Source organism: Pelobates fuscus, chromosome 1 (assembly GCF_036172605.1).
Source record: "Pelobates fuscus isolate aPelFus1 chromosome 1, aPelFus1.pri, whole genome shotgun sequence".
Lineage (NCBI taxonomy): Eukaryota > Metazoa > Chordata > Amphibia > Anura > Pelobatidae > Pelobates > Pelobates fuscus.
Window position 1 is genome coordinate 247,550,408 of NC_086317.1, and position 26,422 is coordinate 247,576,829.

Here is a 26,422-nt window from a genome sequence, read left to right on the forward strand (position 1 = left end):
AGATTAATTCTGAAGCTGCATTCTTTTTTTTTTTCTTTTTTTTTTTTTTTTTTAGACAGAAGTGTGTTATATTTGAGCATGCTAGGCTGAACGTGCGTATATCATGGCTAGTTGCACTGAGGATATGAGTATGTAGCAGTACATTGTTGTGAAAGATGGCTATAATGTTTAGGGTGTAGCTTGTACGTTATCAACTGTGTATTTATATCAGCAGCTCCACCACTAGTTATAAATCAAGTGTGAGTCGCCCCATGAGATGAGACTAGTGAATAACATAATACATGAACGGTTAAGGTAAAGGCATGTAAGGAACTACGACAATAAACTCTTTAGGAGGTGAAATAATGACATGTTTAAACGCTTACTACTTTACGATTAGTTAATGTGCAGAGAGCAGTTCATGTGATCAAAGGCATGGTGTGGAGGATCGGCTATAGTGGGACATGCTTGGCAGGCTGCTGTTTACTGCTTGTGCTCATCCGATCCCTTCTGGGCGCCAGGTGCAGACCCTGGGAGTCCCTGATACCTGGAACAACAAAGGCAAGTCTCTGGCTGAGTGCCGAGTTCGCGGCTTGAGGTGGTGGAAGCTTGTTTTGTCGGGTGGTCGGATCTGTCCCGGTGGTGCTTCACGTCCGGTGCGGGATTGTGGTGGCTTAAGGTGGAGGCGAGTGCTTGACGTGGGGAAGGCTCTGCATTTCTGTTTGTGCCTCCGGTCCCGTCTTCGGCGCCTTTTGCGTTGGTGGATTTTAATGGGGACTGCTTCGCTTAGCTGTGGAGGAGCTTGTTGGGGCTGTGGTGGAGCTTGTTGGGGCTTCCTGCTTGTTATTTGCTTCCAAAATTGATTAAAGAGTCTGTCCAGCTTAGACTCAATATCCTGCAATGCTTTGTATTGGGAGAGTCGCAGATGAGTATGTCAGCCTGGGCGGCTGTGCTCTGTGCGTCCATTAGCTCCAGACAGCCTCTCAGGGGTGGACCGGGATAACCCCCACCGGTCTGAGGGGGGGGGGGGGGTAACGGAGCTCCTGCCGGGAAGTAGCTGCTCCTCGGCATCCCAGGATCGCGAGATCGGCCGCCTCTCCCGCCCGGTGAGCACCAGGCTACACTTGCCACGCGGAGGTAAGTAAGACTCTGTCGAGTTGCTGACCGCTATTAAGCATGTCGGGTCGGTCAGGTAGGAGCAACATTGCTGGGTCATCCCCTTTTGGGTTGAAATTCGCTTGTTGATAGCTGCTTAAAGTGAGATATTGAGGGAGCTCACACGAAGTGCGTCTTTCCTCCATGACAGATAGGCCCCGCCCCCGGAAGCTGCATTCTTAGTGAGAGGAGGGACAGTGTAGCTGCTGCTGATTTAATAGGGAAATCGATAGCTAGGCTAGTGTATTCAGTGTCCACCAGTCTGATCTCTGCTGTAAGGACAGCACCCCAAAAAGCCCTTTTTAGGGCTAGAACATCAGTCTGCTTTTTTTTTTTTTTTGTGTGTAATCTAATTGCAGTTGCCTGCCTGCCAGCGTGTGTGTCAGGCTCACAGCGTATACTGTGCCCACTTGCCCAGTGCCACCACTCATATCTGGTGTCACAATAGCTTGCATTTAAAAAAAACAAAAACTTTTTTGACTGTAATATAATAGCAGTCAGTTTCCTTCACACGTGTGCGTTTCAGGGCCTGCCAGGGTACAGTGTCACACCAGTGCAACTCATATCTGCTGTAACAGTAGTGTACATTTAAAAAAAAAATACAGGGGGCTTGTTGTCACCTTTCGGGGACCCTTGTTGTTGCACGTGGCTGGGTGGAGGAAGAGACTTTCAATGACATCAGTGAGGACAAGGAACGGGACATGGCTAGCTTGGTATCCAACCTTGTGCAAATGGGGAGTTTGCGGTTGTGCAAATTGACTGTTTGTGGTTGTTTGCGGTGCGTTAAACGGTGAGTTTGGTCTGTCACTGTAAAGCGGGTGTAACCCTTACACTACCTGATCGATACAACATCATACCTGATGTTTTAAAGCTCGTTATTCCAAACAATTTAAGAATGTTAGGTGATTTATGCCCTTTATGGATTAAAACCAGATTCTGCATCAACTATGTAATTTTCCATGGGAGTTTTGCCATGGATCCCCCTCCGGCATGCCACAGTCCAGGTGTTAGTCCCCTTATTTATTTATTATTTATTATTGCCATTTATATAGCGCCAACAGATTCCGTAGCCCTTGAAACAACGTTTCCATCACTATTGTGGCCAGAAAGAGTCCCTGTGGGTTTTAAAATTCGCCTCCTATTGAAGTCTATGACGGTTCGCCCGGTTCGCTCGTTTGCGGAAGTTCGCTTTCGCCATTTGCGAACGGAAAATTTTATGTTCGCGCCATCACTAGGCCGCTTTATTGTTTACTCGCTTAACCTTACGCATTTGTTTTTAGGCTTGGACCCCATGCAGCGATTCAAACCTCACGTCTGCACTATACCACCTACGTGTATGTCCAGTACAGGAGACACACGTTAATTGGCTGGGTCTCAGGAGGATATATCACTGATCACACAGGATTTTTGGTAGGTTAATATGTAGCTTTCTGGGGATAGCTTTGGGGTCTCATGTTACTTTTGTAAATATTTAGCAGGTACTGTATTGTTTCTGGATTCACATCAATCACTGCATTAAAGGACCACTATAGGCACCCAGACCACTTTAGCTTAATGAAGTGGTCTGGGTGCCAGGTCCAGCTAGGATTAACCCTTTTTTATATAAACATAGCAGTTGCAGAGAAACTGCTATGTTTATAAATGGGTTAATCCAGCCTCTAGTGGCTGTCTCATTGACAGCCGCTAGAGGCGCTTGCGTGCTTCTCACTGTGAAAACCACAGTGAGAAGACGCCAGTGTCCATAGGAAAGCATTGTAAATGCTTTCCTATGAGACCGGCGGAATGTGCGCGCGGCTCCTGCCGCGCATGCGCATTCAACCGAGGAGGCGGAGAGGAGGAGGAGAGCAGGAGGAGAGCTCCCCGCCCGGCGCTGGAAAAAGAGTTACGTTTAAACCCTTCCTCTCCACCCAGCCCGGTGGGAGGGGGGACCCTGAGGGTGGGGGGCACCCTCAGGGGACTATAGTGCCAGGAAAACCAGTATGTTTTCTTGGCACTATAGTGGTCCTTTAAGGTCTGGATTGGTGTATTTCCTTTAAGCAGTGGGTGGCCACCCACTCCTTCAGATGAGACATGTTGTTTTGTTGCTATATATAGTCATTTCCTGACTGTTATGCTTATCCTGCCTTGAAAAAGCATTTTGGCCAAAACACTGTTGTTATTTTGGGATCGTGATCCTTTACCCTTACTTTGTACCATTGTATGTCCATTATCCGATATGTAATCTACTTACTTGTGTATTTTTGCTATTGATTTCTGTGTTATGTTTCAGATGTTTTTCTAATATGAATATATTCTGTTCTTGAGTGAATCTATGAATTATTGTTGAATTGGATTTTCTAATAAAGAAAGATTATTGTTTTTTTTTTTCTTATAGTTTGCTCCTGTATGGTATTATTTTTAAAGCCTGGCTCACCAACCAAGTGGTTTGACTTTTATGAACATAGCCCAGCATATTGAATTTGCAGAGTTACTATTCTAAGCGTTTCAAAATCTCAAAAGACTTGCACTATGAAACCATGCAATCAATACAGTCCAGTCAATTGGGTGGGGAATTTATTTTTTAAATAAAAATAAAATATCTATTTAAAGCAATACGCTTCACCAAAATATATGTTAAGTTCTTTTAACTGGATTTATAGCAGGTGAAACACAGTACATAATACAGAGAGGGATTTAGCTTTTAATATTCTCTGGTCCTAAAGGTATATTTAACTGCACGGTACAGGCTATAATTAAATTTTTCTTGGCCAGGTTGCGTTCTGCTGGCATGAAACAGTTAACTGGGGATTACATTAAATGGAGTCTGTGCGCACTGCATTTTAAATAAGCACTATTTGTACCTAACCTGAGGTGTCTAGCTTTGAATATGAGACATACAACCACTTCACAGATGTGGGTAAACTCATTGGCATGCGTATGGAGTGTGTTGGCTGTGTCCAGACACACCTTAATGCAGATAGAGTATGTTCGTAGACAGAGTTTCAGATGGGGCAGATGCTGGAAAGGACATCTAAAGACTGAGGTGCAGATGCCTATATTCTCCTGCTGGACCACCAGGAAGCAGGAAAGTGACCCCAATGTGCCAACAGTGAGCAGACAATTTACCCCACTGGGCCATCAGGCAGCTGGGTACTGACCTCTCTGAGCCACCAGGAAATACAAACAGTGCTCCCCTGCACAGGATCTGCCTGGTGCTGGGGGTGGCTCAATAGCCACTCGCCCAGCACTGCGGTCCCAGACGGGCAGGGAGCCCACCAGGAAACATCCTAGTTCACCTAACGGTGGCGCTGACCCTGGACAACAGCATTCCACACATAGCAACACACATCAGCTACCCACACACAACTGCACACATCACTCACAGCTACCAACAGGCAAATATACCATTTGAAGCAACCCACATAAATCTCTCATTGCTACCCAAACACAACAACACATACATCCCTCACTGCTACCCAAACACAACTACAACACTTACAGCCACCTTACAACTAAACAACATACAAGCTGTCACTCCACACACACCCAGGCAGCCATACACTACTATAACATATGCAACATACAGAGCTGCAGCACTTATAGGCAACCTACACCTAAATAACACACACATCGCAAACGGTTTCACTCCCACAGCTTTATAAAGGAGAACATCAGCATCCTAAAAGCTACAGTCTGCTATAGTGGCTATGGTGTCAAGAGTCCTCTGGTGCCCTCCCAGAGTAAGCAGTCAAACTGTTTAAGAACATTTTGGCAACTTGTGCTGCCTTCCTTACTGTTGAAAGGTTCTGCAAATACGTTAGGTCCAGCTATGTAGTTGTGCTCATTGGCTGAGAACACTCAGTTGATGTTTTTAACAGATGAGCTGGCCCTGCACATTAGGACATAGCTCAGTGGAGCTGACAGTAGCTCCACAACCAGAAGAGCTACCTACTGGAACTCAGGTACATTTCCACACTGTTCTTAATTAATCACTTTGACTATGGAAAGAGAAAAAATCAGCGCTAGATTGCCACACAAGAAAATAATAGTAAGGCTGCAATCCTTAAAGGGGAGTCCCCTATAATCCCCTAATGATAAAAAATGATGCAAAATAGAACAAAAAAAAAGGTTGCGCCTAAAATATACAGTAAAACATATAAGAGTGTATATAATAAATAATATAAAATAATACAATTTAATATTGAATATTAAATGAAATATAAATGGATAATTGGCAATAGTCCAAAGCACTTATCATAAGTCCATAATGGTAGATGCCGTGTATAAGAACAGGGATCCTGAGGCGTAAAATGGGGTGTGCCTTCACAAATGGGTACTTGCAATCCAGTGAGGTAATATGTGAAGAAAAAAACAAGAGGAACTCCAATGGCACAGTATATAGATGAATAAAATGGTAAATAAAATAAAATAAAAGTAGTCTTACTCACACTTTTCAGAGGTAGAACTTAGCTCTGATATAACGCACGTGAAGTGGAATAATCCCCACTCAAGGATATGCGGCGTAATATTGATTGGCGAGTATCTGGCTCAGATTCAACGTCCAAGTTGGTATTATTCGACCCAGGGAGATAAAATAAAGTATATAGTGCTCTCTGTATAGTAATTAAAAGGTATAAAAAGAGAATAAATATACTACTCACAGTATATAGAGCAGGCTTGTACTGCTCAATGTAGGCGCTTGGGTGGTATCATCCCCACCTAAGGATTCTTTAGGCTTCTCGTCAGGTAGATAGTATATGTATAGTCCGGTGAAAAAGAAATCAAAATGGCTATAAAATGTTTTATGCCAAAGTATTTTCTTTATTGTAAAATAATAAAATTAATATCTAAACGCGTTTCGCCGCAAGAGCTTCTTCAAGTAGATAATAGTAAAAGAGCTTTTACTATTATCTACTTGAAGAAGCCCTTGCGGCGAAACACGTTTAGATATTAATTTTATTATTTTACAATAAAGAAAATACTTTGGCATAAAACATTTTATAGCCATTTTGATTTCTTTTTCACCGGACTATACATATACTATCTACCTGACGAGAAGCCTAAAGAATCCTTAGGTGGGGATGATACCACCCAAGCGCCTACATTGAGCAGTACAAGCCTGCTCTATATACTGTGAGTAGTATATTTATTCTCTTTTTATACCTTTTAATTACTATACAGAGAGCACTATATACTTTATTTTATCTCCCTGGGTCGAATAATACCAACTTGGACGTTGAATCTGAGCCAGATACTCGCCAATCAATATTACGCCGCATATCCTTGAGTGGGGATTATTCCACTTCACGTGCGTTATATCAGAGCTAGGTTCTAGCTCTGAAAAGTGTGAGTAAGACTACTTTTATTTTATTTTATTTACCATTTTATTCATCTATATACTGTGCCATTGGAGTTCCTCTTGTTTTTTTCTTCACATATTACCTCACTGGATTGCAAGTACCCATTTGTGAAGACACACCCCATTTTACGCCTCAGGATCCCTGTTCTTATACACGGCATCTACCATTATGGACTTATGATAAGTGCTTTGGACTATTGCCAATTATCCATTTATATTTCATTTAATATTCAATATTAAATTGTATTATTTTATATTATTTATTATATACACTCTTATATGTTTTACTGTATATTTTAGGCGCAACCTTTTTTTTTGTTCTATTTTGAATCACTTTGACTACTTTGGAACGAGCACCAAGGGACTTCGGGCACTATAACCACCACTGCAGGCTGTAGTGGTTATGGTGCTTGAAGTGTCCTTTCAATACATATTTACCTTACATAAAATGAAAAAATAACAAAGAGAAAGAATTCCTGGGTGCACACCCTAATGAAATGGGCTGTGCATGCTTACCATTAAACTTGGTAGCCATACATTGCTTGTTTGATTGGTTGTAGTTTTTATAAAGTTCAATTCAGTATGCATTGGAGTAAAAACACAGCTTATACAGAACACAGCTTACTTGTCCACAAAGACTTGATAATGCAGATAACTGTGTTTTAAATTAGAGGAAGCCTTTCTACAAACAGTCTCAGTAATCCCAGTCTACAAAGGCTGCAGGGTGACCCACTTGCACTGTAATGTACTCTGGTAGCTTTATTGAGAGGCTGTCCTGTGAGCCCACCATTTTCCTTATGAAGTACTTATTCTCTTGTGTAGAAAGGTTTGGGGTCAGAGTTTCTGGCAATATTCGTGGCGTACGAGATTGAAAACCAGGTTTCATTTATCATTCATGACCAGGCGGCTTCCTGATTGGGAAACTAAATGAATTTGTGTTTTCTTACTTTGGAAAAGTCGATACAGGATACAATTACGTGTTGAATGAAACACTGTGTGCTGGACTCTGGGGGCTTATCTCCACCACATCATGTAATTTGGGGCCATGCTCCTCTATCAGCACAACGTCAAACTTTCTATTCTAATTGTAAATGTTCAAATTTTTACAAGGTTATTGTAAACAATTACTTCATACACCAATTGCGTCTATTGTAGAAACATTTATTAGAAAGTACAGTGCTAAATATTGATGTTATGTGGCTTATATACATACATACATATATATATATATTATTATTATTATGTTATTTATATAGCGCCGTCAAATTCCGCAGCGCTTTACAATGGGTGGACAGACATGTAGTTGTAACCAGACAAGTTGGACACACAGGAACAGAGGGGTTGAGGGTCCTGCTCAATGAACTTACATGCTAGAGGGAGTGAGGTAAACTGACACAAAAAGGTATACATATATATATATATATATATATATATATATATATATGTACACACACACGTATGTGAGCATTTATACATTTTTGTTCAAGATGAGCACAGTGGCATCTACTATTTCTGAATCGACATGTGCAGAATCTCTGATTTTGAATACACACAAACACACACACTCTTTCTCTCTCTCTCCCTAAGTTCATAGAGGGCACACAATATAAATGAGAATAATGGAAACCTGGAGAGATTTATCAAACTGTTGCAGATAGTTTTGTGCATTTTTAATAGTTTTTTTGTTGTTTAATTTATTTGATTTTAAAGGATAAAAACTCAAAAGGAGATAAGAAATTAAAGAGGGGATTAAGGGACACATGGGTGTAGATGCATTTTTTGGGTGGGGAATGGAGGGGAGCGGCAAAATGCATATTTAAAAACAAAGAATTTGAGAACTCTGAGAACGAACAGAACCTTATAAAAACTTAATAGCTTGCCATTCGGTAAAGCCCAAAGAAGGCCAAAATGATCGTCTGGGGTTGCTGCATCTCTCATGCAGACAGAACTTGCCAGCATTTTGGTTCTGGACTGCCCTTACAGGTGGGATCAGTCTGATATGCTTTGGAATATATTCTCTCTGTAATGGCACAGGTAAGCAAAAACCTTTTGAGACGTGAGCGTGGATTTATCGAAGGGCAAGGTACTGAGTTTCTCTAAGAGTTTGTCCTTTCTCAGAGTTCTCATATTCTCAGTGTTTGTTAAAATGCATTTTTACCTGTGTAGCATCTTTGTCTGGCACCAGCCCTGGATATATAGTCTGTTCAATACACCATTTCAAGAGATTAGGTAGAAAGTGTTCTTGTTCAGTGTTCATGTCAATTCTCTACAATGTCCAGCCCAGTCCTCAGCTACCACCAATCATACATGTTTTGTCAGTATCCTCACTCGAACAGAATCGGGAAACATCTAAATCCTGGTTGGTGCCTTAGGGACTGCGTTGGTAATGACTGATCTACCTTCTAGGGTCATATGGTGTACATCCTAGCCATGTGAGACTCCACAATTGAAGAACCCTGTTATTACATAACTAGGAAAACTGGCATCAGTATGTTGCTGTCCCATCTGGCTTGCAAAGAATATCAAATCCCATATTCTAAAAAAGATCCCAGACAAAAGGAAAATCCATAACTTTTTTTCTGAAATGTGTGCAGACTATAGAGACATTTTTATTTGTAGGTTAGAGATATGTGCTTCACAGACTTGATTATTGAGTTTGACCACAGATGTAAAAAGTATTGCACAGTACCGGTAGAAAAGAAACTACAGAAGAGCCTTGTATTGCATAAAGCCTCAAACGTTATTTCCTCTCTGTATGCTGGGAGTCTTGAATGAAATGTACGTGACATAGTTCCATCTACAATACGATTCTTAATTTCACTAGTATTTTGGTATTTTGCAGTAGTTTTTCCAAAATCATTTTAGATTTACCCCAATGCAGGATGAATAGATTACTTTGAGTAATAGTTTTATTGGACCTTCTGCCCCAATGATACATCTTATTAGGACATAGATACATGCTCCCACGAATCCTTGTAGCAATCAGTCTCCCAGCTCTGTTAAGTCCCCACAAGCCATGATTCTATTTTGTTAAACATAAATATTCCATAAGATTGCTTTCATTTTCTTTCCTGTTGATATAATGGGAGCATGAACTGCAGGGGTTTAAGTGAGGTGGGTTTTCGTTACTGCAAGGATGCATGAGAATCTTTTGCCTTTCTATCTCGGAAACTTGGTAAATTACAAACCCAGTTTGGTCTTTGGTCGTCTTTTGTGTTTCCAAAACTTAGAAGAACATAACACATACATTTTAATTGTTTCTTCCATCTCCGCAATGACACGCTTCCAGAAATGCTCTGTTTTTCAAACAGGTTGACATGCCTTGCACTTTCCTTCGGCCTCCCACCCCGCAGTGAGCATGAATTATTCACAGTCTCTGTTCGCCCCCTGTATGTACTTACCCTGGTACTGCGCACTGAAGCCTCTTTGCCTGTGATTGCTGTCAGATGTAAAATGAAGCCTGAGCCAGTTTTTACTGCTGATGACAGGGGGTGGTAAATTAGTTCCAGTAAACCTGAAGAAACAAAGGAAAAATCTGTTTAGATACACACTGCACTGTATGCTTTGTTCAACCCACAATTCCGTTCATATACAATAAGAAATGCAGATTGACAATCTGAACAATTTCATTCTTTAGTTGCAAGTTGGTGTATAATTTGTGGCAGAGAAGGACTACAAGAATTGACAGTTCATTTTATAAAGGTCTCAATCACTGTAAAGAATTTATCCAAATTCTAATTCAGCAGTTGTAGCGAGCTTGTTGTACTGCCTTTTACCCCCAGTAAATATTCACATCCTCTTTTCCAGGGCTTAGTTAAAAAGCAAAAAACTATTGCTACTGTTTTATGCTTTGCACTTATATAAATTAATGAAATAAAGAGCACTTGTGCTGTGTTATAGTTGGGCAAAACTCTAAATCAAGTAATTATCATGCCTCAGACCCATGTTGCACCATCTTGATGACACAATAAAGTAATTAATTGGTAACTGTTGGTGTCTGAAAGCATGCACGATGTCCCTTTAATAGACATTTAGTATTATTGAAACACTCTTTAAAAACCCATTTATTCACATTACTGTGCAGTCACAGAGGTTAAACAATGCTTACTCACTGAAGTCAGTAATATTTCATTAACATGTCACTTTGTGTTCAGAAAACCCTAATCCTCCTCGTTTGTACTTACAAACTAACCAGTTCTAAATGCATCTGGCTAATATATGTTTAAAGTCTAATTTTGTGTAGGAGGCTGGCAGCATAAATAGATTGAATGCAACATGCGGGGACAAACCACTTACAGGTTTATTCAGACAGGATGACACATTAAGGGCTAGATTCAAGAGCCTGTGATAAATCTATCACTGCATGGATCTCCAATTATTACCCTTACAGGCAATAACAAGCAATTTTACATAAACACTAGTCATGAACCTGCTCTATAGATAGAATCCAAGTCCTAGACTAAATTATAGGTGTCTAAAAACTGTAATTTCTTTTAACGTCAACACCAAATGTGAAAAGGGGGCATTGTCAGAGGGTCCTAGAGCCCATTTACAGCATGAGCACATCTAATTATGCTATGTTGCTTGAGGACAATGCAGGACATGGTGTCCAGGTGCACCACACCAGGGAATGAAATTAGAATGCAGGACCTGACCCTGAAACCGAGACTGTTGTGGGGCCTGATGTATATATACTATAGACAAATACATAGAGAAAAAGAGAGAGAGAGTGGAGAGAGAGAGAGAGAGAGATAGAGAGATAAATGAAATTCAGTGAAGTAGCAAAGATTCTTCTAGAGATATCTTAATAAATGTGACACTGGTTGATAACCCATACCTTTCACCATTGGTAGATATGTTATGTGGATGCAGCAGTGCAGGCTGTGGGTGGGTTGACAGTGACACAAATGGAATAATTGGAAATGCTCATAATTTGATACGGTTCTTCACAAAAGGCTAGTCTTCAAACTAAAATAAATTAGTCTAGATGGATATTCTTGTTCTTGGGTATAACATTGGCTTAAGGATAGAGTACAATGAGTTGTCATTAGTGGTAAATTTTCAAGTTGGACAAAAGTGGTAAGTGGTGTCCCTCAGAGTTCTGTTTTGGGACCGCTTCTATTTAACATATTTATAAATGATCTTGAAATATGAATTGAAAGCCATGTTTTAGTATTTGCAGATAACACAAAACTTTGTAAAGTAATAAAATGTGAGCAGCATATTGTTTTGCTGCAGAGGAACTTAGATAGATTGGGGGACTGGGTACTAAAATGGCAGATGAAATTTAATGTAGAGTAGGGATGTGCATGGGGAAAAGTTTCGGCTCGGTTCGACATTCCAAAATCCAGGACTTCAGCAATTCGGAACTTCGGCACTTTGGTTCGGTTTGGCACTTTGGAATTTCGGCACTTTGACACTTCAGCACTTCGACACTTCGGAACTTCGGGACTTCTCTTGCTGCCGCTTAGTAGATAACTCCCTAATTCCCACGGTATTAGGGAGTTATCTACCAAAAGGCTGAAAGACCTAAATTGGTCTTTCAGCCAAATTTACTAATACGAAGGAAAAATTACTTAGTATTAGTAAATTCTGCCCCTACTTGCTATACCGCAAGTAGGGGCATGTCTATCCAGTGGCTGCTCACTGTAAAAAATAAACCCCCCCCAAAACCTTTTCCCAACCGGCCCCCACCCCTGAACGGAGCGGCGGGTGGGGGTCCTAAATATCAATAAGGGGGGAACCTATTGTCCTCCCCCCTGGCCTGCACCCCTGAGTGGTGGGTGGGGGCCCTAAATTAGAATAAGGGGGAGGACCTATTGTCCTCCCCTCTAGCCCCCACCCCTCAGCGGTGGGTGGGGGCCCTAAACACCAATACGGGTGTTTATTATTAGGGTGAGGGGGTAGGTAGGGGTTAATTTTGTTTGGGAGGGTGGTGACTAAGGGTTTGGGGACCCCTAGTCACCTGGGGGGGGTACATTTTGATTTAGGGCCCCCACCCACCGATCAGGGGTGGGGGTCGGGGGGAGGACATTAGGTTCCCCCTTATTCTAATTTAGGGCCATCAACCGCTGCTCAGGGGTGGGGGCCAGGGGGGGAGGGCAAGATGTCCCCCCCCTTATTGGTATTTAGGGCCCCCACCCGCCGCTCAGGGGTGGGGGCCGGGGGAAAGGACAATAGGTCCCCACCCCTTATTCTACTTAAGGACCCCCACCCGCCGCTCAGGGGTGGGGACCGGGGGGGATGACAATAGGTACCCCCTTATTTTACTTTAGGGCCCCCACCAGCCGCTCAGGGGTGGGTACCGGGGGAAGAAATAGGTCCCCCCTTATTCTTCTTTAGGGCCCCCACCTGCCGCTCAGGGCTGGAGGCAGGGGGGGGAGGACAATCAGTCCCCCCCTTATTTTACTTTAGGGCCCCCACCCGACGTTCAGGGGTGGGGGCCAGGGTGGGAGGGGAAATGTTTTTTTTTCTACTTTGTATTAGTACATTTGGCTGAAAGACCAATTTAGGTCTTTCAGCCTCTTAGTAGATAGCTCCCTAATGCCGTGGGAATTAGGGAGTTATCTACTTATTCATTCCTGTCATTCCATTGACTGGCTCAGTAACTTACATTTTATATGAATGTGTGTTACTTGATTGTTGTAAGTGTTGCAAATGCTTACAGCTGAATCCTGGCCATGTTTGTATACTTTTTATTTAAACTTGCATACAGTGTAACATTCTTCATTCTTCCACTGGGTAGGTATATTAGTACTTCGGCTGTGCTTCGGAACTTCAGCACTTCGACACTTCAGCAACTTCAACACTTTGGAAATTTGGCAATTTCGGAACTTCGGCAATTTGGCAATTTGGATGTATCCGAATGTCCGAATTGCCCGAAATTCGTCCGAATTCACATTCGGAACGAAACAAATTGCACATGTCTAATGTAGAGAAATGCAAAGTAATGCACTTCAGGGTCAAGAATGCACAAGCAACGTACACCCTAAATTGTAGTGAATTGGAGATAACACACAAGGAGGATTGTTATAGACAACAAATTAGGCAGCAATATGCAAGGTTTTGTCATGTATAAATAGGGGCATAAATTCTCGGGATGAAAATATAATTTTGCCTCTTTATAAATCACTAGTAAGACCACATCTTGAATAAGGTATGCAATTTTGGGCACCTGTTCTAACAAAGGATATAATGGCACTAGCATAAGTGCAGAGAAGAGCTACAAAATTGATAAAAGGGATGGAGTATTTTAGTTATGAAGAAAGGTTAAAAAATTTAAATCTCTTTAGTTTGGAAAAACAGTGCCACAGAGGGGATATGATAACATTATACAAATATATTCGGGGGCAGTACAAACCATTATCTGGAAATCTATTCATAAACAGGGCCATACATAGGACACGAGGTCACGCATTTAGGTTGGAAGAAAGAAGATTTAACCTAAGGCAAAGAAAAGGTTTTTTTTTTTACAGTAAGAACAAAAAGTATGTGGAATTATCTGGTGGTTTTATCAGAGTCCATACAGATGTTTAAACAGCAATTAGATAAATACTTGCAAAAAACATAACATACAGGGATATTATTTCTAATTAGTGGGGTAATAGCTGCTTGATCCAAGAAGATATCTGACTGCCATTTTGGGGTCAAGAAGGAATTTTTTCCTAGTTTGTTGCAAAATTGGAAGCGCATCAGACTGGGTTTTTTGCCTTCTTTTAGATCAACAGCAAAAACATTTATGAGGAAGTCTGAACATGATGGACGCAAGTCTCTTTTCAGCTATGTAGCTATGTAACTATGTAACATAATAGTTGGACCTGGCCTCAATGTAGAAGACCACGTAGACAGCACTGCAGTAAAGCTCTCTGCATGGCGCTTGTGCCCATAGGAAGTACCCCTCATGAGGTACAACAGGAAACAAAATTGTACAGCATGGTATATATATATATATATATGTATATATATATATATATATATAGAGAGAGAGAGAGAGAGAGAGAGAGAGAGAGAGAGAGAGAGAGAGAGAGAGAGGAGAGAAAAAACAACATATTTTTTTCCCCAAAAGAATAGTTTCCTGACTTCAAAATGATTTCTGAAGTGTACCAGTCATAAAATTATGGGTTCTTTAAAAACAGAACTTCCTCTGTAAATATTCCCAAGCTGGTAATTTACAATTATGGTAGATGAATGGATCCCTTAAGGTGAAAAGTACTGAAGTGGCATGTTCATATATATGTACAGAAATGAATTTCTTTGGATGGCACTTACACACCCACCCAGACTCCATTTTTATTTCAATGCAACAGTATGAGCTAGTGAAACAAAAAAAGTCATTCTGACACATGTTGTACTCTGCAAAGATCGCATCTGGAATTGCTGAATAATATATGCTTTATAATGGTTCACATTTACTGATTAGTGATTTTCCAAACGCTTCTGAACAAATGATACAGAATTGGTTGGAACAACTGAAGCTGCGGACTGAATTCGGTAATTTTTCACTGGACTTTGTCCATTTGGGCAAAATTATGTGTTTAGTGAATTACCATATATAACTTTATTATAGGTCATGTTGTTAAATTAGTGTATAGATAATTATATATATTCTACTTGTCTGCTAGTAGCTTTCCTCATTAGAGTTTTTGATAGTATGTAATTAATTCCAGACAGACTGCATATGTATTTAACCCTCTCTCAGAGTCTGTCATTTCTGGATAATGAAGAAAAGTAGCCAGTGAGTAGGAATATATCATTAAAAAAAAACCATTAATGTCTTAAATATTTCTCACAAAAAACAAACAAACAGAAAAGTCAAGATTCTAGACCTGTTAACATAACAATAGAGCATCACGTTCAAAGAAAAGCCTTCCTTTAGAAGAGAGAAAAGGGTATTTAGTCTGAGTATATGATGATTGGTAAAATATAAAACAATGCTTAAAGGGACTCTCCAGGCACCCAGACCACTTCTGCCCATTGGAGTGGTCGGGGTGCCAACTCCCACTACCCTTAACCCTGCAGCTGTAAATATTACAGTTTTCATAAACTGCAATAATTACATTGCAGGGTTAACTCCTCTTCTAGTGGCTGTCTACTAGACAGCCACTAGAGGGCACTTCCTGGTTTCTAGCACAGGTTTTCTGTGCTAGAGCGTCGCTTGACGTTCTCATGCTGTGTGAGGACCTCCAGCGTTGCTAAAATCCTCATAGGAAATCATTGAAAGCATTTTCAAGGACACAGGGAGGGGGGAGGGGAGTAAGACGGACACAGGGAGGGGAGGGTGGAGTAAGAAGGACACAGGGAGGGCGTGAGGGGAGTAAGAAGAGCACAGGGAGGGGGAGGGGAGTAAGAAGGACACAGGAAGGGGAGGGGGAGTAAGAAGGACACAGGGGGGGGAGGGGAGTAAGAAGGACACAGGGAGGGGGAGTAAGAAGGACACAGGGAGGGGGAGGGGAGTAAGAAGGACACAGGGAGGGGGAGTAAGAAGGACACAGGGAGGGCGGGAGGGGAGTAAGAAGGACACAGGGAGGGGGTAAGAAGGACACAGGGAGGGGGGAGGGGAGTAAGAAGGACACAGGGAGGGGGGAGTAAGAAGGACACAGGGAGGGTGGGAGGGGAGTAAGAAGAACATAGGGAGGGGGAGGAGTAAGAAGAACACAGGGAGAGGGGGTGAGGAGATGAGGAAAACACAGGGAAGGAGGAGGTGAGGAGAAGCGGAGATGAGGAGAACACAGGGAGGGGTGGGGTGAGGAGAATACGTTGGGGGGGTGAGAAGAGACTGGTAGGGGAGGGTGGGAGGAGAGGAAAGACCACTAAGGGGCAGGGCAGAGCTCTAAGCAGTATTTGCACTGTAAACCTTTTTTATTTATATAAAGTGTGGGTGAACTTAAACTGTATGGCTATGCTGTGGTTCATGTAGGCTTTATGTGCGTGTGGGGGGGTAGGGGGAGGGTTGGGGTTTTGGGGGGGCCTCCATGCCCATTTTGCTTGGGGCCCCCAAATCCCTTCAAACGGCCCTGCAAGCCATGCCATTGATAATGAGATAACCAACAATGTGAGAGAATGTCAGGTACATGTCACAAACAGACCAAGATGAAATTAACATATGGGAAATGAAACATTGAAATCCTCTGATAAAATGACAACAAACAGAAGATCTAAGTAATGAATGTGATTATTATATATCAATTCCGGTTAAATGGAGCTTCATTAATGGAATCTGGCATTGAAAAGAAAAGCCGATTCTATTAATTAGTTGCACTACAGAAAGAAGAATATTTTAAACTATTGCGGAGCTGTTGGAATCTCACAGAGAGACTTTGTTCTTAATGAAATGTGTATCCAGCAAATCAAGACCTTCAAACAAATGGAAACATTACAGTAAAATTATGAGCAGTGGTTAGCCTATGCCGTAATTCTGTCATCCCACACACTTTTTTTTCATGGCCTCAAAATCAGAGGCGCACACATGGCTAGCACTGCTATTAGTCAACAAACAAAACCTGAAATGACATTGAGAAGGTAAAAGGCTGCATTTTTGCAAGCAGTCTTCATTCCATAACAACAAAAAAGATAAACTGATGCCTGTTATGTCTAAACATGAAATGGTGGGAAAAAAAGAAAGAAAGACACTATTTGTAGACGTTGCTACACACAATATATACGGTACATATGCATTTTGGCAGATGCAAACATTAATTCACACTGACACTATATGCACGGATACGCTCATGCATTCACACTGACAATGTACACTGGTACCACACATTTATGCTTGCGTTCACATACTTGCATTATATTCGGATGCATCACCATTCACACACTTGTACTGCATTAAAATACACCCTTGCATTCACAAGTGATTACACTGTACATACATAAGCACATTCATTCAACACACACAAATGCTCACATTAATTCATTAACACTCTGAATGTAATTCCACATTGAAAAAATAAGCTAAAATAGTATAAATGGAAAATGTCTTACAAATGGCTTTAAGTTTGTATTTGTTATAGTAGTGCATATTTGCAAGTGCAGTTTGATGCATGCTATCTCTGTACGTTAGCAATTGGTAGGTGATCAGATTTTCTTAAAGGGACACTGTAGTCACTATAGTCACCAAAACAACTTTAGCTTAATAAAGCAGTTTTTGTGTATAGATCATGCCTCGGAAGTTTCACTGCTCAATTCAATGCCATTTTCCGCCGCTTTCAAATGGCTGACACAGCCTGCATGAAACCAAAATGGTTTCATTTTCGATCAGATGTAACTTACTTTAAAAGTTTTTATCTCCTGCTCTAAACATTGAACTTTAATTACATACAGGGGGCCCCTGCAGGGTCTAGCAAGCTATAAAAACTAACAGTAGAGAAGAAACTCTAAATTAAACAGAATTTAAAATAAAGGAAGTGTAAACATTAGATGACTCTTTACAGGAAGTGTTTAGGAAGGCTGTGCAAGTCACATGGAGGGAAGTGTGACTAGGGCTGCATATGCAAAGTGATTTATTCACAAAAACTGCTTTATTAAGCTAAAGTTGGTTTGGTGACTACAGTGCCCCTTTAATGAAAAGTTTTCCTCTCCCAGATCAATTTGTATTCCTACACTCATTGATCTGACCAGGTTGTGAAAGGGTTAGCTGCACGTTCCAGCCTATTATTGCTATCTTAGGTTAAATACCAAAAGGGCCAATTTAAGATCAGTTAATGTGTAAAAAAAAAAAAAAAAACAGTTCGGTGTAAAACACATGAGATATGAATACGAAGCTAGTTCTATGTAAAACACATGGGATTTAAAATTTTATTGTTCCAGTTAGAATAACTGTTACATACATGTTTGAATTTGCCAAAATGGCTATTTCACGTGAAAGATATTTATATGGAGGCACTATTAACAAACTTGTTGTTCAATCAATGGCAAGCCCCTGAGAAGAGTGACGGGGTGAAAGGGGTTTAGTCGTTCCTGGTTCACAATGCTCAGTGTAAAAATAAATACGTGTTTCAATGATTTCTGAATGAGGCTTTTATATTCCAGGTTGAAAACCGCAGTTAAAATATAGTGAGAACTGAAATGGCTCATAAAATCACATATAAATTACTGTTTATGAGATGCAGTTTTAAGGGAAATCTCTGCAGATCCCTTTTAAGAGAACAAAAGTGCCATTTTACAACGTGAGCTTAAATAGAAAGTATGATGTTTACCCTGGTATTTTTCCTGTGTTTGTGATCAGGTAAAGTAAATGTTGGATGTTTGGGCATATTTAAAGATGGCAGGCTTTCTGAATGTGTGTTCAACATTAACCGCATGTACCAATTTCCAACTACAATAAAATCACATCTGTCTGGAATTGTACTTTCTATAATTTTCCCATATTGCAATGCTGTTATCCAGTGTTCTCAATTAATATTGCATTGTGGGTGATCTGATCATCATATACAGGAACATTGCAAATGCCTAGTTCTGTCACGTATACAAATATAAAACAGACCCCTAGTAGTAGCCTGTAGTCACTAGTCAGGTTCGGTACTGAATCTAAATTTCACTTGTAAACTAGGTCAGAGCAAGACAACAAAGCAATGATATATATTACTGGTCTTTGGAGAATTGGGGTTAATGTGTGTTCCTCAGAGGGATGCAGATCACAGTGTATGAGACAGGCAGGAAAATCAGATATTAGCCAAGGTCAAGACAATATAATAGGAACTATGAGTACACTAATCAAACTGTATTCAAGAAATCGCTCAGAATCTGAAACATATTAAAAGGCAATCAAAAACTACAACAAGGCACCTAGCTGTGGTGGAGTTAAATAGGAAAACTTGTATTCATCATATTGCGACTCCTAAAGATTCAATCACCATGATGCTGAAGAGATGCAATGCTTGGTAACTATAATTTGAGTGTCTGGAGGGACATATGGAAGTAAAAATGACACACGGAGTTGCTTTGTAGCAGATGTCAATATGAACATTACACGACTTTAACAGGTATTCTTACATCCATCGGCAAACAAATAGTGGGAACAGTGGCTCTAACGTATCAGGTGATTGAATTCTTTGTAGTCATTCAGGCATGTCAATTATAACAGTTAATGAAACGTAGCAATTTAAACGCTAAACTCTGTAAGACCTATACAGACTATGAAGAATTCTATAGAATTTTACAGAGCTGAGATATGTTATGTTCCTTCATAATCATCTCATTCATCTCCAAACCTTCTCCAGGCCATCTTGAAATATAATTCTCGATCACATGTCTTAATGGAGTAAAGTATAGGACTGGCCACAAAATTGGAGAAGATTCATAACAGATTTATTAAACCTGTGAATTAGTGCTCAGTACTTTACTGAATTAGCAAATAGATTCTGCTCTGGGCTGGATGCGCTCGGGTGGTCATCTAGACCCTTGTGCATGTTCAATGCATAGTGCACTAAGGCACTAAACTAGATCTAGAATTAGATTTGTTAGGCTCTGTTCCACTTTTGCTAACCTACACAATGATGTGTTATCATCAGAATTAAATGAATTGCCTGTCAGAAATATATATTATAAGAACTGTATTTTAACTCTTCAGCCACACAGCATAGTTATAGGGACATTCTAAGCACCTAAATCACTTCATCTTAATGAAATGATTTTGGGTCAGAAGCCTTGCAAATTAAAACATTGACATTTCTGAGAAGCATCACTGTTTACAATCTTCAGTTTCCATGTCTGCTACGGGCTGTCAAAACAGACAGCTACTTGGGGCTTCAGGCTAAAATAGATTCAGTTACTGAATTTATTTGAGATCTGTTTTCAGCACACAAAGTATGCTAATTAAGGATGCTATGTGTGTCCATTGCTTTCTATGTAGATAAGCATTGGATTGCCGGATCATGGAGATTACTACACATGTGCTGTGTGTTCTCAGTGCTTCTCTGTGAGAAACATCTGATTGGACAAAAGTCATTAGGATTGATGTCTACACAGGAGGAGTATCTCTGCAGTGAGAAGTCTGTCCCGGTGCTAGAAGAAATGTACGTTTTTTTAAACATTTTTTTTAAAGGAACACTATGGTCACCAGAAAAACTACAGCGTTGACGGCCACTGGAGGTGCTTCCTGGGGCAGTGTTGCACAGTATGCAGCACTGACGTTCAGTGTCTCCACGCTCTGCATGAGAGACGCTGAACTTTCCCCATAGAGATGCATTGATTAAATGCATTTCTATGAGGGGATGGTGATTGGCAAGGGTGGCATTTGGCTCCACCCCTGACAAGCCTCCTTAGCTGAGATCATCTGAACTGACAACCTCAGCCAATCCAATGCTTTCCTCTGGAAAGCATTGGATTGGCTGAGATCATCAATTCTGATGATGTCCACAAAGGAGGCAGCTTGGAGGCGAGGCCAGATGCAAGAAGATCCGTGCAGCGCTGGAAAAAGGTGAGTATATTACCTTTCCAACCCGAGGTAAGGGAGAAGAGAACCTAAACGGTGGTATTAGAACTGTAGTGTCAGGAATACACGTTTGTGTTTCTGGCACTATAGTACCCCTTTAAGTTTTCTATTCTAGTAAAGGAACACATCTAATAAACTACATCTATTGTTTAGAATTACAGTGTTTCTTTAAATATCATTATCTGCATGTATTATAAGCTGTAAGTTTGCTTTGCAAACAACTTCTCCTAATTAGCTATATATTATTCTATGCCCTCCAGCAATGCATGCAGGGAAGGCCACCTGAACACTGTTACTGCTGATATACGGAGCTGTCTGCTTTATGACAAAAATACGGGCTCAGATCCACCACTAATGAGGATGACCTGAAGACTCAGGGCCATGCTGACTTCTAGCTGGTTAGCAAAACTGCAGTCAGCAGCTTGTGTGTAGTGGGGTGGAAAACTACTGTGAATATGATGCTACAAGTCTCACACAAACAGTACAATTTACATCCACTGTTAATGTATTAAGCTGTGTGGGTCAGGAGACAAAGGGGAAAATAATCCTTTGCCGTGCACCATGAGTAAACAAGAATGTACAGCGTGTAAAAAGGAAAGTGAGGTGATTATTTGGGATCCCTTTGGCTGTTTGCTAGTGCGTGTATGGAAATCTATTTGGTTGAAATTATTTTATTAATATTTTATAAACACAAACGGGAAAATAAAAATAGTTGAAACAAGGGGAAAAGAGAGGGCACAGGAAAACAAGTGACATGTTTAAAAGCAGTATATGTACACAACTTTGTTTGATATTTGAGTGGCTAAAAATCTCGTACATTATATTCTTCGTTTTCAATAAAGAGGGATGACGCTTATGTCTAATAGATAATATAACGCCGAAAGAAAGAAGATCAACTTGTAAAAAAAGTGTTTAAAGAAAAATGACTTGTGAAGTACACTGTAACTGGGTGTTTCAGGTGGAATCAGTAAGATTTGAGAACAGCAAATGTTTCTCTTAGAGAAGCATTGGATATAATGTATCTCTATAAGGAACACCTGATTGAGAAAACTAGCCTTGGGGCAGCAGAGAAGGTAAATCTGGCCCTGGTTAAAATTGCAAATTAATAAATTACCCACACATATACCCACACATACATACATCATTGTATCTTGTTTTAGAGTTTTGAATACTATCATTTCTCGAAAACACATCAAAATTATAATTTTTTGCTTTTGACCAAGAAAGTCATCATGAGGCAATATAGCTGCTCTGTTAATGCTAACACGCTTTTAGAACTGTTAAGTATGGAAGAGCTGCTCCTGGAATTTCATAGAGATCGACAGGTACAGAATAGCTGCGTGAGTCTCATAATTTTACTAGAGTATGCTACACAAATTATTCAGCACAACATGATTTGCTTATGGAAAAACAAATGCCTGAATATGGTCCTTAAAATGCTACAGACCATCAATTTAACCTGGTAAATAGACAGACGGAGACAGACAAAAAGAAACAGGGTGTTCACTAAACTTTAAATCTTCATAAATTAATAAAAAAAAAAAAAAAGCCAGAGGCAAGAATGGCTGTCCGGGAAAAAATCTCCAACTCACAACTTGGTCATTTCAGATGCTCTTTTTGTTATAAAATAAGCCTCTTATTGAAGTTGTATTAATTGGTTGAGAGAGAATGGTAAATATATCAGAATTATGATCATAGTCCTAAATGTTAGAGAAACCTCTAAAGCCATTGAAGAAGTCATTGAATACAGAAGTTGGCTTAGCACTAAGTAATCAATACTGGAAGGAACAGCACGGTTTCTATATAAATATAAGCAAGTAGATACTCAGAGCTTGTCCAGTACTAGTTGCCTGGTTTACAAGTTGATCCAGCACGCAGTACTGTGTCACACCTAGGACTAAAGATATAACGGACCTTAGAATGGCTGGACTTAACGTCTCCAAGAATAGTCAAAATACTTGCAGAACACAGAATCAGACACAAATATGAGGGAAAGCCAAAAGTCAAGGATACAAGATATCAGGGAAGTCAAAACAAAGCCAAAGTCAAATACCAGAAAATCAAGATCAGGAACGCACTCTTGGATAACCATATACATGAAACCACGACAGGGCAATGAGCAAGAGGAGAACTGGGCCTAAATACCCCTCCTGTGGATCCGATTGGCTGTAACCGGCCTTTGACCCCAAAGGCAATTACCAGGTTGCCATTTGCATGATTGCTGCTCAGCACAAACCATCCTGTGGATTTGATTGCTGCACGGCACAACTTTTCCTATCAGGACAGTAATGTTGCTTGGCACAATTTTTCCTGTCAGGACAGTAAATGCTATTAACCACATTTTTATGTGCGGATGAATACGTGACACTAGTACAGTCCAAAGGGCAGCTAGGTCAAAATCCGGGGCCAAATTCAGGGTCTCTCTTGTCCCGTAAAGAAGCACGGAAAATCAAAGAGGACATTCCAGGCACTGCATCTCTCTCTTTGTTCTATATTAATATGAATTCTAGGATAAAGTTCTAAAAATGGAGTAGGAATATTCCACTGGTCCCCATGGTGATTGCTCCATTGTTTTAGAACCTTTCATCAACCTTGCTCTTCATGTATGGTTCTAATATCATCATAAAGTACAGATTTGTGAATAGGACTGAGAAATTCTTATACCTCCCAACATTTCAAGTGGACAAAGAGGTACGGTTTAATTTTAGGGGTGTGGTTGTGTCCAGGGCCTGGGCTGTTTTGAGAAAGTTTAGGTGACTTACTAATAACAATTTATGCAACATGGTACTGTGAATATTATTATTGTGGAGCTATGTTATACACTCAGACATACAAATGAAATAGAGATCCTAGAAGAGAGGGACATTAGAATAGAAAATAGGAACAGATGGATTGGTGCTACAATACAGTCCTAAATAGGGACAGTTTGGAGGTATAAAATCTAGAATAGGTACAAAAATAATCGGCCTGCACATAGAATTATAATGACACTAGATTAAAAAGTAAAATCTGATACTAAAATTTAAAAAGTTATGTTTTGTTAATTTATCAAATGTTCTGTTTCCCATTACATTTATGCACAGTCTTATTCTCACTTTCACACTTTAGCATTGTACATATGTGATTTATTTTCATTGCAATGTTTGTGATTTAGTTTAGACTTTTACCAAGAAAAACACAGGCTTTACGCACTCCTTCTAGGATCAATAATGTGAAAGCTGTCACTATGTGAAATGTGTTTGCTTTAACACAACTTGGCCAAAGATGGATTTCTTTTGGGTCCTGAGGTTGTTATTAACAAACACAAAAATATATTGTTTTAAGAAACCAAAGTGTTGGTGTTCAGCTTCGGAAATGGCCTGACTGCTCTTTGCAATGTGCAGAAATTCTAGCAATTCAACATAACACCAAACAAAGCATTGCATTGCCATGCCCTCTGGCAGCCAGTGTTTTGTAGTTACTCTCACATCTGATCTGCGTCCTTCCTTGCCCATGGAACCCAGCCAGCTCCTGTCATCAGTTAGGCAGCTCAAGAGTCATTTCAGCTGGTGTGCCCTCAGGAAAGCCCTTTATGTCTAATGTCCATCCGTCTCTATGCTCTTCTCTGCTCTTGCATGGCTGGTCCAGTATATTGACAAGATGATATGAGCTCTGCCAGCGGCTGTCACTGCGTATTCTAGAGAGTTACTGTGGCATCCCAGAGAGGTTCCAGCCTAAGTGAAGCAATAAACTGCTTAATCCGTTTACAGATAATGCTTCATCTCAGGATGATTGTCATTCTACTCTATCCCTTAGTCAGATCAGGGTGTTAGGAACGGGCCTGAAGGTAGATATCCTGTGACAGCCACAGCTGACCTATCTTGCATATATTTTGCCTGGGAGGTGACGTAAACACTGTTCCCTCCCTCCCTACAGCCAAAGACAAAGCCACGTATTTGTAATGAAAGATATTTTCCTTGGTCAAAAGAATGGCATCTTTGAATACTTTGTAAATTGGCAAAGGATATGAATGACACATTGCTGCAAAACTCCTGGGTTGCTGGTTTGTTGGAATTGTCTCCATTTTATGTGTGAGTAATGCTGGGGGAACAAGGATTGAATAAACTGACAGCCAGAATAACAGCTAGCAGTTTGGAAATCACTTTTAGGTTCTGCAACATTCATCCAAGCCAGAAGGGGATGGAAGCTTTTAAATATGTATATATATAATACACACACTCATTATTTTTTCCTAAGTAAGTTGTTTTAAAAAAAATATACATTTTGTGAGCTTTGAAGTTGGTGTTTAAAGAGTGAGTGCAGTGGATCTTGTAATATATAACTATTTCATATTTCAACCTCAGCACTATGCAACGGGTGACATCATCTGCACAATATTCCCGGTAATAAATGGTTTGACAGTCACTGTGTGGTATAGGATCTTTAATCTTGGTCCCTATTTACACAAAATGCGTGTGAGTCATGCTTCCAGATGGCAGCTACTATCAGCAATTTTAATTCAACCTCTCCTTCTAATCTCAAGTAGATTTGTAGTTGTGTGTAAGGATTAAAGGAACCCTAACATTTGAAAAAGAAAATACACCTAAAATAATCTACTATAAAAGATACCTAATAATAAAGTGTGTATTATAGGAAATTAGTGCCATCCTAGAGTTCTTGAGACATTTATAAACCACTAGAATGTCAGCCCCGTTATTATGATGTCTCCAGAACCCCGCACTGGCATTATTTTTTTCATAATAAACAGTTCACTGTTATGTATCCTTTATCTCCGTATATACAGAGAATTTTTTTTTATTTTTTATTTCTGCTTTCAACTAATAGCCTAAAACTTATATTTAATCTCATACATACATGTGAAGACATTTTCCAGCTGCCTATTGATATCGCACTAATACAACATTAGCTTCAAGACTGCCATGTGTGTTATAATACATGAAAGACAGGCACTGAACAAAACAAAAAAAAAGAACATCTGGAGTATTGAGGGCCAAAAAATAAAAAAAGCCCCCTTTTCTGAAGACACTGCAGAGATCTTCAAAAACCCTACACTCTCCATGCAGACCGCCGCCAATAAAAGAGAACCGTATCAGGGAGAAAGTCCGACAAATGCTATAATTTGTGCAGCTACAGTTTCCCTGTTAATTAGTGAGGCTCTTGATTTCCAGTTTAATGTCATCATGCTTTGTGCAGAACTGAATGGCCTACAAATACAATGTACAACAATGAATATATGTGAGTGGCTCATACAGCTTGGCAAAGGATTGCTCTTTAACAGCTGCTGTTTAACTCATCAGTAGACCTCTCTCTGTGTTGAGTTCCAATTGTGTCTATAATATGGGAATCTTCAAATCGAATTACAAAACTCAGCCTGGACATCCAACAATACATCTAATATATTTCTCCACGACTTGGATTGTTCTCATTATAACAACGATCTGCCTCTGTTCCATTGTCAGGTCCATGTAATAGAAATTACAGCACTAGAGATTAGGAAAGTTTACGTTAAATTA

The 26,422-nt window shown here is 40.2% G+C and overlaps 1 protein-coding gene across 1 annotated transcript in view; it reads right to left on the reverse strand.

Annotated features, from left to right (window-relative positions):
- The window catches only part of CSMD2 (CUB and Sushi multiple domains 2), a 916,375-nt gene that overhangs the window by 292,987 nt on the left and 596,966 nt on the right, over positions 1–26,422 (reverse strand). The window contains exon 6 of the mRNA XM_063456412.1: positions 9,874–9,986. Coding sequence (XP_063312482.1) covers positions 9,874–9,986 — 113 coding nt within the window. The remainder of the gene's footprint in view (positions 1–9,873; positions 9,987–26,422) is intronic.